The sequence below is a fragment of the Haliotis cracherodii genome, unplaced genomic scaffold (assembly GCF_022045235.1).
Source record: "Haliotis cracherodii isolate W230 unplaced genomic scaffold, xgHalCrac1.p SCAF_5, whole genome shotgun sequence".
Classification (NCBI taxonomy): Eukaryota; Metazoa; Mollusca; class Gastropoda; order Lepetellida; family Haliotidae; genus Haliotis; species Haliotis cracherodii.
In genome coordinates, this window is record NW_027266308.1 from 40,584,820 (window position 1) to 40,598,800 (window position 13,981).

The 13,981-nt window shown below is 41.3% G+C and overlaps 1 protein-coding gene across 2 annotated transcripts in view; it reads left to right on the forward strand.

The window, feature by feature from the left end:
* LOC139442614 (kinesin-like protein KIF28P) overlaps positions 1-13,981 on the forward strand; it is a 38,501-nt gene that overhangs the window by 12,290 nt on the left and 12,230 nt on the right. For both annotated transcript variants that reach the window (XM_071223470.1, XM_071223471.1), the window contains exons 2-9: positions 2,315-2,503; positions 3,654-3,860; positions 4,099-4,227; positions 4,355-4,489; positions 8,376-8,539; positions 9,524-9,635; positions 10,713-10,780; positions 10,987-11,111. In XM_071223470.1, coding sequence (XP_071079571.1) covers positions 2,315-2,503; positions 3,654-3,860; positions 4,099-4,227; positions 4,355-4,489; positions 8,376-8,539; positions 9,524-9,635; positions 10,713-10,780; positions 10,987-11,111 — 1,129 coding nt within the window. The remainder of the gene's footprint in view (positions 1-2,314; positions 2,504-3,653; positions 3,861-4,098; positions 4,228-4,354; positions 4,490-8,375; positions 8,540-9,523; positions 9,636-10,712; positions 10,781-10,986; positions 11,112-13,981) is intronic.

Below are 13,981 nucleotides of genomic sequence, written 5' to 3' on the forward strand. Positions count from 1 at the left end.
TGACAGAAACCTATGATCGTGGGTTCGAATTCCAGATTCTCTCTGATTGTGTTTCTAGGTTTGTCACAAAAGTTGGTAAGAGTATAACATCTTCACCACTTCGTGCTTTCCTCCCAAAAGGGGGCACGCCGCGGCCCAGTCGTCTTAGGAGCCGCAATTCGCTCTGCAGAGTCCCATGGGCACGCTGGAAACCTTTGATTGTGGGTTTCACCAAAGTGGTAAACGTAAAAGACCTCCATTACTTCGGGCTTTTCTCCCACATTAAGCTGACTCGCCGTTATATAAGTGAAATAATGTTAAAAGTGGCGTTAACACAACTCACTCACCCACATTCCTCCCACCTGAAGCTGTTATTCCTTATCAAAGTCAATGCTGTTTGGCAGTTGTTGGGACTCATATCTCATTTTCGCCAAGTTTGAATAATGTTACCTTATCCATGTTTGTAGGTGAAACCCAGGAAAAAATATATCCGACTAGGTGTCGGGGACAGATTTTGTCTGTCGTTAAATATCCTAGTTCCCGAGTTTAAAGTGTTGCAGATGGGATCCGGGCTGCTTGCTAGACAAACCCATATTTATTACTAAGTAAAACGAATTTATTTGAATAGTATTGCAGACGCATGCACTGCTAAAACGCATAGTTAATTACATAACTGTAACTACAATAAACTACGTTTATAACGAACACGCTAATAACGATCTGACGGATATAACGAACTTATTTTTTAGTCCCGGCCATTTGACGTATATATGCTTATAACGAACAACGGTTATTACGAACTAATATTAGTGGTCCCTTTGTGTTTGTTATAACCGTGGTTTACTGTATTTGTGTAATTAACTATGCTATCTATCATACACGCAGTTTCTGTTTTCTTGTACATTGTCATACAATTCCTGCACCAAGTTGGATTAAGTCATGAATTCTTTTGTGGTGTCTTAACGTATCAACACAAACCTACAACTTGAAATGGACATGAAAGGGAAGTTAAAATTAATTTCGGTGATTTGTCCTGCTATAAATCATTCACATGAAGACTTATTGACACAACTGCACTCCAGTGTTACCTCGTTACATTCAAACAAATAAATCACATTCACGTATATGTGGCGATATACTAGTGGTAATGCTTATACTCACCAATTGTATTTTAAATTGCATTGACGAAACATGCACGGCTACGAAGCATAGACAAAACATGTTTTACTTAACTGTTGTTTTTAGAGCTTCAGCCTCTTGCATTCAATAATGTTTAAGTACCATATATTATCACATTTTGTGATTGTGAGAAATTTCCATACGACTAGTAACATTCATCATTGTTAAATTTAGACCTATAATCGTGTTACTGAATTCACCCAAATGCGTTACAACTGTCACTTTGAGGTGCATTATTCACCTGAGGGGACATATTTCTGTGACATGGACACTATCTGATGTTGCGTACAAGAGGTACTCTAATGCGGCTTTTGGGGATTCATTATTAGATTAATCTATTCAAGAGATGTTTCTTTGTTTGTTATTTAACGTCACCAAGGCTATGTTCCAGCTGTATGGCGGCGGCCTGTAAATAATCGAGTCTGGACCAGACAAACTACTGATTAATTTTAATTTGGGTTTTACTCCGCTTTTAGCAATATTCCAGCAATATGCCGTAGGCGGATACCCGTTCCACGAAGCAATCTTTGTGTTACGACTATCATCAGCCTTTGTTAAAGTATGGGAGTTATGATCATCTTAGGGCTGATATCCCTTTGTGTAGCAAGGCCCAGAAATGGATATCACACGTTGTTCCCATATGGGGAACCGAACATTGGGCCTTCGGTGTGACGAGCGACCGCTTTAACCGGATTCAACGTCATGTATTAATGAAGTCTATGGTACCCGGTGTTAGCGGGACGCAACGAAGCCCTGCAATAGTGCGGGAACTACTTTGTTACACAGTTTTTAGTCACCATTGATGTATACTACTCAAAATAACTTCTTTGATAGGCATTTAGAAGTTGGAGTACCTCGTAAGTAATGATAAGAATTTATGGATGAACAACTTCTTTATTAAAATTAAGAGCGACGTTTCGGTGTAGGTTCTATTAGGGGTTTGTTAACGGTGTTAGAACCTACACCGAAACGTCGCTCTTAATTTTAATAAAGAAGTTGTTCATCCATAAATTCTTATCATTACTTACTCAAAAGAAGGTAAAGAACACCCAATTCTTTCATATCACTATCGTTATTGTCACCATTGTCAGTATCTAAGAGATACAGTACTGATTTGAAAAGTATCCAGTATTGCTACACATACATTTTATTTCAGAGAGAGAAAAATGCAGGATCAAAATGTATCGTTTCTATGGACGGCAAGACAACCCGCCTCACCAACCCAGCCAATGGCGAGGTGAAGTCGTTCGCATTCGACCAATCCTACTGGTCCCACGACAGCTTCACGGAAGACGAGGAGGGAATATATGAGAGAGAGTCGCCTGAATCAAGCTATGCTGACCAGGTCAGAGTTCACAGCTTATATCCGATGTACTTTTGGACTCCTTTTGAGGAGTACATCAATGTCACATTTACTTTCTCATTTGTTCCAAACATAAATGGTATTGACATAACGTTGAATCATACGCACGCACGCACACACGCACGCACGCACGCACGCACGCACGCACAAGGAATACACCAAACCATGGTTAAGAGGAGTATCACGATCCATCGCTATATCTATTCATCGCGATACGTATTTTAAGAGCATATTAAACTATTTTCTCAACACAAGACATTGTAATGATTTGTGTCTCAGGCACGAGTATGCGTTGGTAATTGGATCACACTTATAATTGGTAAAATTTATCTTCGTTTAGTACTGTTTTCAAACTTAGAGTATCACTACGTGTAGAACTGTCATCTGGTAAATAGATAGGCGATAATATCGAAACTTTCTGTTGCTTGAAATATCTTACATTGTGCAAATATCATGATATCCCTCGTACAAGTAATCGCGTCCTATTTGTTATATGGTCAGGGTGCCGTTGTACAAAACGACCTTAGCGCTACGACTGTCGTAAGTCTATGTTAATGTATGGGTGTTACGATCACCTTAGCACTAAGATCGCTTTGTACAACGGCGCCCAGGTCCTACATTCCAAGTTAGCCAGTGTAATAATTGATGGTGAATAATTACTATGCAAATGAATACATCTTACATACGATTCATATATTCAGTCAATTGCTATCAAATACCGATTACTGAATATGCAAAGTATAATGTCAGTTGCCGAAACTATGCTACGCACAATCCATAAAGACTACCCAGAAAAGCTATTTAATTACGCTGTTCTTTGTCAACACAAAACCTTCAATTGTAACTCGAGCTGCTAGTCAGGAACATTTACTATCCTCAGTCAACATAAACCGGTCCTAACGAATTTGTATCGTGCCTCTATTGAGGTTTATATCCATGGTGTGAAAAATACTCCGTAGATACAGAAAGGTGTGAATCACAAGCAACTGAAAGCACAAAATATTAGGCTAGTATTGTTTTCTGTGAGATAGAACACGCCAAGATGGCCATCAACACTCAACTAGCCCTTTGGATCCTTTAGTAGCTACGGACTATCAGGCGAGCATTATATTCTCATGACGTTTGTGTTTAGAGACGAGTATTTGAAGACCTCGGCCAGGGGGTGCTGGACAACGCATGGCAGGGTTACAACGCTGCCCTCTTTGCCTACGGGCAGACAGGTTCTGGGAAGAGCTACTCAATGATCGGCTACAACGCCAACAAGGGCATCGTCCCCATTACGTGTGGCGAGCTGTTCAAGGCTATAGATGACAATGAAGACAACGAAAAACAACTTAGGGTACGTCCTTATATTATTAAGCATGACGGATCATATATATGAGGTTCCCTCTTTTGACATTGTCGCAATGGACTAGCAATCAGATTAAGGAAACACAACTGGTAAATTATTCTTTATAAGCCTTTTTATTGGAAATACAAAATCGTAAGCAATACGTCCTTGAAACGACTAAGTTAATAACAAAAAGATAGTTTACTATGCACGTAGGTATATAACAGTAGTGTCTTTTGTTTTACAGGTGTCATTTAGTATGTTGGAGATTTACAACGAACAGGTGCGCGACCTTCTTGCCAAGGGGAAACAGCAGATTGGCGGACTCAAAGTCAGACTGAATCCCAAAATTGGCTTTTATGTGGAGGGACTCAAGGTATGTATAATACTAATATAATATTTGTATACTTATTTTCATATATAAATCATTCATACATATAGACTTGGATACGTCGACCGCCCCGCTTGCAGTCTCTTATACAAGGCTTCATCACGTGTTCCAGCTAGTTCCAGTGAAGAACTACAAGCAGATAGAGAAACTCATGGAACAGGGCACGTACAACAGAACCACCGCCTCAACCAACATGAACGCCACCAGCAGCAGGTCTCATATGGTTATCACCATCAAGTTTGAACAGGTAGGTGTGATTAGTGGAACTATATAGATAAGGACCTTGTGAGGATCGGGTTAGTTGCTGGTGCTTGGACCTTGTTTCATGGAGGGGGCACGGGTGGCACGCCAGAAACCTATGATTGTGGGTTCGAATCCCGGTTCGCCCCAATTATGTTTCTAGATTTGTCAGCACCATACCCGTGCTCGTGGGTTTCACCGAAGTGGTAAACGTCTGAGACCTGCATCACTTCGGGCTTTCCTCCCACATTAAGCTGACACGCCGTGATATAACTGGAATACTGTTAAAAGCGGCGTTAAACCCAACTCACTCACTCAATTGTTTCATGGAAGCTTGCAGTGTCTTTGTGCTGTATTTCCATGACAACCTTCCTCCAGCCTTACTTTTGCCAACTCTATACATGTAGACGCTTCCACACAAATATAATTCGTGCTGATTATGACGCAGATACCATTTTGGTATTTAGTTACTAATTATTACACCACTGATTTGCAAACCGTGACGATCCGGGTTAGAATTGGTTTTCAGCAACCCTTACTTGTATTAGGAGGTGACAAACGGGATCAGGTGATCAGGGTCGCTGACTTGGTTGATGCTTGTCATCGTATCCCAATTGTATAGATTGATGCTCATGATGTCAGTCATTGCATTGTCTGGTCCAGAATCAATTATTTGAAGATCACTGTCTTATAGTTGTTATATTGCAGACTGCGGTGTTAAATAACAAATAGATATGGAATCCTTTGATTTCGCATGTAGCAGCACGAACGCGTTATTGCCTTGTGGTATTTATTCGCCTATCTGATCTGAGGGGGCGTTCGGGTAGCCTAGTGGTGAAAGCGGCGTAAAACCAAACTCACTCACTCACTCACTCGCCTATCTGAGTGTCGTTGTGCATGCAAAGGAACGTGTGCAGACTATCATAAAAAAGACAGATTAGGAGCAAATGTTCATGACGCATCAAAGGAATGGTTCTTGACACGATCCATGGAAGTGGTTCCCTCTCATTTATCAGACATGTCACTATTCAGACACATGTTGCCAGTGAACAGGAGGTTAACTGAAACAGAGAGGATTAGCTTGGCTAGGGTTCACGTGTAACTTTATTGATCCTGTCAAGGTATTTTCTTAGCTTCTTGAATTTTAGAGGCGTTTTAATTTATGAAAGTTGGAATACAAAATGAAATAAATCAGCACAAATCACAAGTCTCTAAAACAAATTTCACGGAGTACATGCAGTCAAGATATTCGGTCAGCTAAAACTTTATAGCATTAACCGCAGGCCAATACCATTCTTTTCTTTATGAAGCACTTAACGTGCTCTCCCAAATATAACATTTGTTACATTTGACCACTATCTAAATGACATTGTGAATATATATATAAATAGAGAGAGAGAGAGAGAGAGAGAGAGAGGGGGGGGGGGGGGGGGTTGGGGGGGGAGAGCAGTAAAGTTACAGTACAGTTGGCCTGATAAGACTCATACGAGAGTTTAGAGCTCAAGCGAATTAAAACTGAGCTCATTCTTACTCCACTTCCACTTATTTAATTATTACAATATATATATACATATACACTTTCTATTAGACGATGGTTGATATGTCTTGTAACCCAATTCACAGCAAAACTGTACCCTTATCAAAATTGCCTTTGATTAATAAATATGACATTTGACTCTCTAAATTCCATTACAAATGGAACATTGAATGCGGTGGTGTAATACGACAGCAGACATTATCAGAGTCGGAGATTAATTATATTTTCAAGTTCACCTTACATGTATGTAAATATAGACATTTCATCAGACGTCAAACGCTTTGGCAAGAGTCTACCTTAATACGATTAATCTTACACTTTGAGTCAATATTGACTTGTCAGGCGATATGTAATACAAAATGCAAACTTCTTAGGTCTGAACATATTTTTATGTGCGTTATGCTAATGTAAGAATACACATCGTCTGTTTAGTGTGGCGCCACGCTAGCTCACTTGCGTAACTGGCAGACCAGAATCAGCTTTAAAAAAAAACAACATATCTTAAACTCACGATCACATTGCAATATATCATCCGGGTTTTTAATAACTGTCAGGGGTTGTTTTTATTCGAAAGAAATTAAATTACATCCAGTAATGGACTTGAAATAGTGAATTGCACCATGATAGGAGTTTACTAGATTAGATGAGAGAATCCACACAGACGCACGTGTATTAATGTAGATACCTCTTAGTTCGAGAGAATCTGGGGATTATGCTCTGTAGTATATGTGTGTCATAATGTTTCAGAAAGATTTTTATTTTGATGCAATTAATTTTTATTCAGACGTTAACCGTGACTCAAAATTTCGTTTTAAATCCAACAACTAACGAATACATCAAGCTAAATGTATTGTTGTGGTATGAGTTGTGGTAATTTGAGTATTATACCTTATATACTGTCAATAGAATTATGGCCATTATCAATCAATACATTCAGCAATTGAGACAGTATCAGCAGTGCTATCTTACATTATATATGTTTCGATGCCATGAGCTGCGCGGCAGGCCAGTGCTACGTTTGGTAGTTTCTTATAGCTTTATCCACCCCTTACATATACTACTCAAAATACATTAAGAACCTCCCGATTCTTACATATTACTATAGTACATCTGTCATGCCACCCAATTCTTTCATATTCAATAGTACATCTGTCATGGAACCCAATTCTTTCATATTACTATAGTACATCTGTCATGCCACCCAATTCTTTCATATTACTATAGTACAACTGTCATGCCACCCAATTCTTTCATATTACTATAGTACATCTGTCATGCCACCCAATTCTTTCATATTACTATAGTACATCTGTCATGGAACCCAATTCTTTCATATTACTATAGTACATCTGTCATGCCACCCAATTCTTTCATATTACTATAGTACAACTGTCATGCCACCCAATTCTTTCATATTACTATAGTACATCTGTCATGCCACCCAATTCTTTCATATTCAATAGTACATCTGTCATGGAACCCAATTCTTTCATATTACTATAGTACATCTGTCATGCCACCCAATTCTTTCATATTCAATAGTACATCTGTCATGCCACCCAATTCTTTCATATTACTATAGTACATCTGTCATGCCACCCAATTCTTTCATATTCAATAGTACATCTGTCATGCCACCCAATTCTTTCATATTACTATAGTACATCTGTCATGCCACCCAATTCTTTCATATTACTATAGTACATCTGTCATGCCACCCAATTCTTTCATATTACTATAGTGCGTCGGTCATCATTCGATTCTTACATGCCATGACAGGGCGGTCGGGTAGCCTAGTGGTTAAAGCGTTCGCTCGTCACGCCGAAGACCCGGGTTCGATTCCCGACATGGGTACAATGTGTGAAGCCCATTTCTGGTGTCCCCCGCCGTGATATTGCTGGAATATTGCTAAAAGCGGCGTTAAACCATACTCACTCACTCACTCACATGCCATGACAGATTAACAATAGTGATGTGAAAGAATCGTGAAATCATTAAACGTTTTTGAGTAGTATATATGACTAGCAGTGTGTATCACTGGCAATAAACACAACCACTACACATACCGTGTACTCAGTATTCTGATGCGTAGATATATTTATACTTAAGTATCGCTATAAGGGCAAATCGTGCCTTTTTAAAAGGGAGGGGTAGAAAATATCAAAATCTTCTCTCAGTCAATTCTACTATAAGCTACATAATTTCACTTTTTCAAAGATCAGCTGCTCTATTGAACCTTTAAACGGAAACAAACAGGTAGACTGTTTTTACATTTAATCAGTTAACTGTTACCATGATTGTTTTAAGATCAACCACCTCATGGTCTATAGAAATCTATTTAACATTCCCTCTGCAGGTATTTCCAAACGCAATGGGTCAAAGCACGACAAAGAGCAGTGAAATCAATCTTGTAGACCTGGCGGGCAGCGAGAGAGCCAACTCCACGGGGGCAACGGGTGATCGCCTGAAGGAAGGCTCAGCCATAAACCAGAGCTTATCGTCGCTTGGCAATGTTATCAGGTACATTCTCCAGCTGCACCGTGCACCTGAGTGGTCATTTGTCAAGTCACTGTCTCACTTAATCTAATTTGAGTTGAACACTTGAACGTCTCGATCAATGTCCACCGACATTACGTCGCTTTACTTCTGCTTAAAGCGGCATCCAACTTTCCCACTTTCTAAAACAATCTTTTCTAGGTTTATGCGATGAAGTAGCTTTTCTAGTCTCGCCAGCTTTTCTGAAAGTGTGACAGGAACTTGTACATTGATATATATGTAGCCATGACAAAAGCCATGATAGATGATCAAGAGTCATAAGAAAAGTCTGATGTTCTTTGACTTCTTTTGAGTAGTATATCAATATCACAGATGCTTCCTGATTTGTTCCAAACATTAATGGTATTGACGTAACGTTGACGTGCAATTACAATTCTTTAGGATATGAAGCGTCTTAACCAACTCTACGTCTACACATGTTTTTAACTCTGTATCTTACCTCAGCATCACACGATATAGTCCGACTCAATTTAATCACTTATTCTGTAATGTATTTAAGGAAAAGGGGCATTACAGCATTTCTACAGAGATATTACTGATTCCCCCAAAGTGTAGGTTATTACTTATACACCCAGCGTCAGGACACACTGCGACCATGCCAAGGTTTAATGTGACACAAGGACGGATCAGTTGGGACCTCGAGCAACATTAATGACTCAAGTGGCCCATACCCCTTATTGGCAATTTAAACCTTATTGTATACATGTATCAGATTGATGATAGTTTTCTCAGGCTGACAAAAACACTTATCACTATGACTCTATCTAGACGGGATATGATCAGCAAGACGTTGAACATAGTATCATGTTAATTTAACATCATCCTTACATCCGTTGAAGGTTCTATAATGTGTAAAGGTAAAGTATAGTTTATCATATATCTTTAGAAGTATAATGTCCCTCCTGCAGAATGGTTAAAGTATATATTACCTACGATTGTTCCTTGCAGTGCCCTCGCTGACCAGGCCATGGGCAAGAAGAAAGTCATGGTCCCCTACAGAGATTCCGTCCTGACCAAGTTGCTGCAGTCGGCGCTCGGGGGTAACAGCAGGACGATTATGGTCAGTATACATGGACAAACGTCTGTTAAGGTGCCTGTTTTTTAAAGGTGGGGTGAGGTGAAATGGGATTTAACGTCGCGTTCAAGATGTACAAGTACATGAATGTGTGTGCGTGTGTGCGTACGTACTTGCGTGCGTTCGTCACAGGTGTGTGTATTTGCCCGGATTAATGCCGGTTTACAGAGCTAGCCCAATGACATATTATACAGTTTAACATGGATATTGTACTCAGACACAGTATAATGACTCCGAGCCAAACATCAACTGTTTTATTGGCGCAATGCTGAGCGCCAGGCATAGTAGCATATTTAAATACCTATGGGTATCACAAAGCCGGGCATCAAACCAACCGTCTTCCGCTCTCCGAGCAGATTCTCTCTCCACTAGACCACGGAGGCTGTCTCGTCAGTGAGACAGAGGTTCGATTCCCAACATGGCCTTGCGAAACAGTTACAACATCGAAGAAAAACTTTACGTACATTTGATAAATAAGTATAATATTATATCCTGTAGACAACGGAGGTTGTCTCAGGTATCTGTGTGTCCTGGTATGAATAAAACCCAAATGAGGCTATTAATGTTTAAGAACATTCACTATATATTGTTGAAATAATCAGTGTAATTCATCGAACAGAAGACACCACGTGTGAGATATGGCTGATTAAGTCAAATTCGTATGCACGTTCATATACATTTTAACTTTGTCAACTTAACACACATGCTCTACTTGACTAATTAGTAAAAGTTCTGACTGTATTCAACAAATAGTTCAAGCGCTTAACGTCTCAAGAAGTAAAACTATAAACATGACTAAAATTCTTTTCCCCACATTTTCAGTCGTCATCTTTTACGAATGACATAGGTTCCGCGCTGATGAAGTGTGTGTGTGTGTGTGTGTGTGTGTGTGTGTGTGTGTGTGTGTGTGTGTGTGTGTGTGTGTGTGTGTGTGTGTGTGTGTGCACGCTGGTTTGTGTGTTCGTACTCGCTTCTCCCATTCATTATGCATATAGTTACCTGAAGGTGTGAGTGGTTGACTAACACACGAGGCTAGCTGCTTAATTCTGGTTTCACTTTCAGATCGCTGCACTCAGTCCAGCGGATATCAACTATGACGAAACCTTGTCCACACTTAGATATGCAGATAGGTGAGACACTATAGTATGATACGTGACTCTGAATCCAAAATACGTTTTGTTCCAGTGAATTTTGTTTGCGCCTAAGGCAATAACTTAGCTGCACCACAAGTCAATTAACTACTTGAGGATGAGAATAAGTTTTTTATAAACGCACACAAAATTGATAACACATTTAGTTCTTACAATCTCTTTTTTTAACATTACTCATTTAATAGAGCCAAGAAGATCCAGAACAAAGCTGTTGTCAACGAGAGTCCCACCGACCGCCTCATACGTGAACTGAAGGAAGAGAACGCCAAGCTTATGGCCTTGTTGGGGGGCAAGGGGGCTAAACCTGGAGGTATTTCATACGTTTGATAGAGTACATACATATGGTGATACATTTACCAGTATCATTTCCTCACTATAAGGACTGCAGCTGTAGACACTAACGTTTTTAGTCCACTTGTCCTTATAATGATAACATTTTGCAACACACACCCCCCCAAATTTCCAAATTTCTACTAATCCTTATGATACCTCAACTATTGGGCAGTTTGGAGAGGACTACAGGACTAGTGCCAATTTCTAACGCTGAGGAGGTTGTGCAGAATTAGCCGTGCTTTAGTCCGCTGTTAGTTTGACTTCCAGATAATCTCTGATCCTGGGTTTGTCAGCTCCAACTTTCGTCAAAGTGGTAAAGGTCACTCTGAGTATTCATCTCACATTGAGCTAACGTAACGTGATATAACTGAATATAACACGACAACGCCAGAGAATAACCTGTCTATAACCTGAATATCACGAAACAGATTCCATTTGACGTAAAAGGCAAAATAGCGTAATGTTATATAATAACAGTATAATGTAATAAAGTTAATGCTAAGAACTTAAAACGTTTCAGTGAGGTGTCAAAATAGGTGCTGGAAATATGAAATTTAGGTCAGAATGTAAAGTCTATTCTCTATCATTATATATAAACACAACGTAAAACGCCCGCTGTGTTACTAATATATGAGCAGCATGCAGATCTAAGTCCCAGTTCTTTTGTTGTGCGTCCACGAGGTTGTAGTAAACAACGAACTATGGATTTTGTGTCTGAGTTTGTCCCTCATTCATTTACCAACAAAGGAAAGGATCGTTGTGACTGTCGAAATCACAGGGGACAACCTGCAAATGTACTTTAAAAGCAATTTACCATTAACTGAACAAGTATTATTGCCAACACTTGACGTCAATCAGGAATTAAGACACATGTCGTGAACAAAAGAAGTCAGTCAGAACATGGCTGCATTTTCAAAAGTGTCGATCCGTGAACTGAATGCAGTTATAGTGTGTGGTCAGAAGTTGTATCTACCAAAGACGTATATACAATATATAAAAATATTGTATATACGTCTGTATATATACCAATGTACTTGGTGTAGGTACAGTGTGTGATCAGTGTCTGTCCGTGTTCTGCACCAATGCATGTAATGAATGTAGTGGTAGTGTGGTCAGGAGCTGCGTCTGTGCGTGCACTGGGTGTAGTGATAGTGTGGTCAGTAGCTGCGTCTGTACGTGCACTGGGTGTAGTGATAGTGTGGTCAGTAGCTGCGTCTGTACGTAAAATGGGTGTAGTGATAGTGTGGTCAGTAGCTGCGTCTGTACGTGCACTGGGTGTAGTGATAGTGTGGTCAGTAGCTGCGTCTGTACGTGCACTGGGTGTAGTGATAGTGTGGTCAGTAGCTGCGTCTGTACGTGAACTGGGTGTAGTGGTAGTGTGGTCAGTAGCTGCGTCTGTACGTGCACTGGGTGTAGTGATAGTGTGGTCAGAGGCTGCGTCTGTACGTGCACTGGGTGTAGTGATAGTGTGGTCAGTAGCTGCGTCTGTACGTGCACTGGGTGTAGTGGTAGTGTGGTCAGAGGCTGCGTCTGGACGTGAACTGTGTGTAGTGATAGTGTGGTCAGAGGCTGCGTCTGTATGTGCACTAGGTGTCGGGATAGTGTGGTCAGTAGCTGCGTCTGTACGTGAACTGGATGTCGGGATAGTGTGGTCAGTAGCTGCGTCTGTACGTGAACTGGGTGTAGTGACAGTGTGGTCAGTAGCTGCGTCTGGACGTGCACTGGGTGTAGTGATAGTGTGGTCAGTGACTGCGTCTGTACGTGCACTGTGTGTAGTGATAGTGTGGTCAGTAGCTGCGTCTGTATGTGCACTGGGTGTAGTGATAGTGTGGTCAGTAGCTGCGTCTGTACGTGCACTGGGTGTAGTGATAGTGTGGTCAGAGGCTGCGTCTGTACGTGCACTGGGTGTAGTGATAGTGTGGTCAGTAGCTGCGTCTGTACGTGCACTGGGTGTAGTGGTAGTGTGGTCAGAGGCTGCGTCTGGACGTGAACTGTGTGTAGTAATAGTGTGGTCAGAGGCTGCGTCTGTATGTGCACTAGGTGTCGGGATAGTGTGGTCTGTAGCTGCGTCTGTACGTGAACTGTGTGTAGTGATAGTGTGGTCAGTAGCTGCGGCTTTATGTGCACTGGGTGTAGTGGTAGTGTGGTCAGTGGCTGCGTCTGTATGTGCACTAGGTGTCGGGATAGTGTAGTCAGTAGCTGCGTCTGTACGTGCACTGGGTGTAGTGGTAGTGTGGTCAGAGGCTGCGTCTGGACGTGAACTGTGTAGTGATAGTGTGGCCAGTAGCTGCGGCTTTACGTGCACTGGGTGTAGTGGAAGTGTGGTCAGTGGCTGCCTCTGAACGTGCACTAGGTGTAGTGATAGTGTGGTCAGTAGCTGCCTCTGGGCGTGCACTGGGTGTAGTGATAGTGTGGTCAGTGGCTGCATCTGTACGTGCACTGGGTGTAGTGGTAGTGTGGACAGTGGCTGCCTCTGAACGTGCACTGGGTGTAGTGATAGTGTGGTCAGTAGCTGCATCTGTACGTGCACTGGGTGTAGTGATAGTGTGGTCAGTGGCTGCATCTGTACGTGCACTGGGTGTAGTGGTAGTGTGGTCAGTGGCTGCATCTGTACGTGCACTGGGTGTAGTGATAGTGTGGTCAGTAGCTGCGTCCGTACGTGTACTGGGTGTAGTGGTAGTATGGTCAGAGGCTGCGTCTGTACGTGCACTGGGTGTCGGGATAGTGTGGTCAGTAGCTGCGTCCGTACGTGTACTGGGTGTAATGGTAGTATGGTCAGAGGCTGCATCTGTACGTGCACTGGGTGTAGTGGTAGTATGGTCAGAGGCTGCATCTGTACGTGCACTG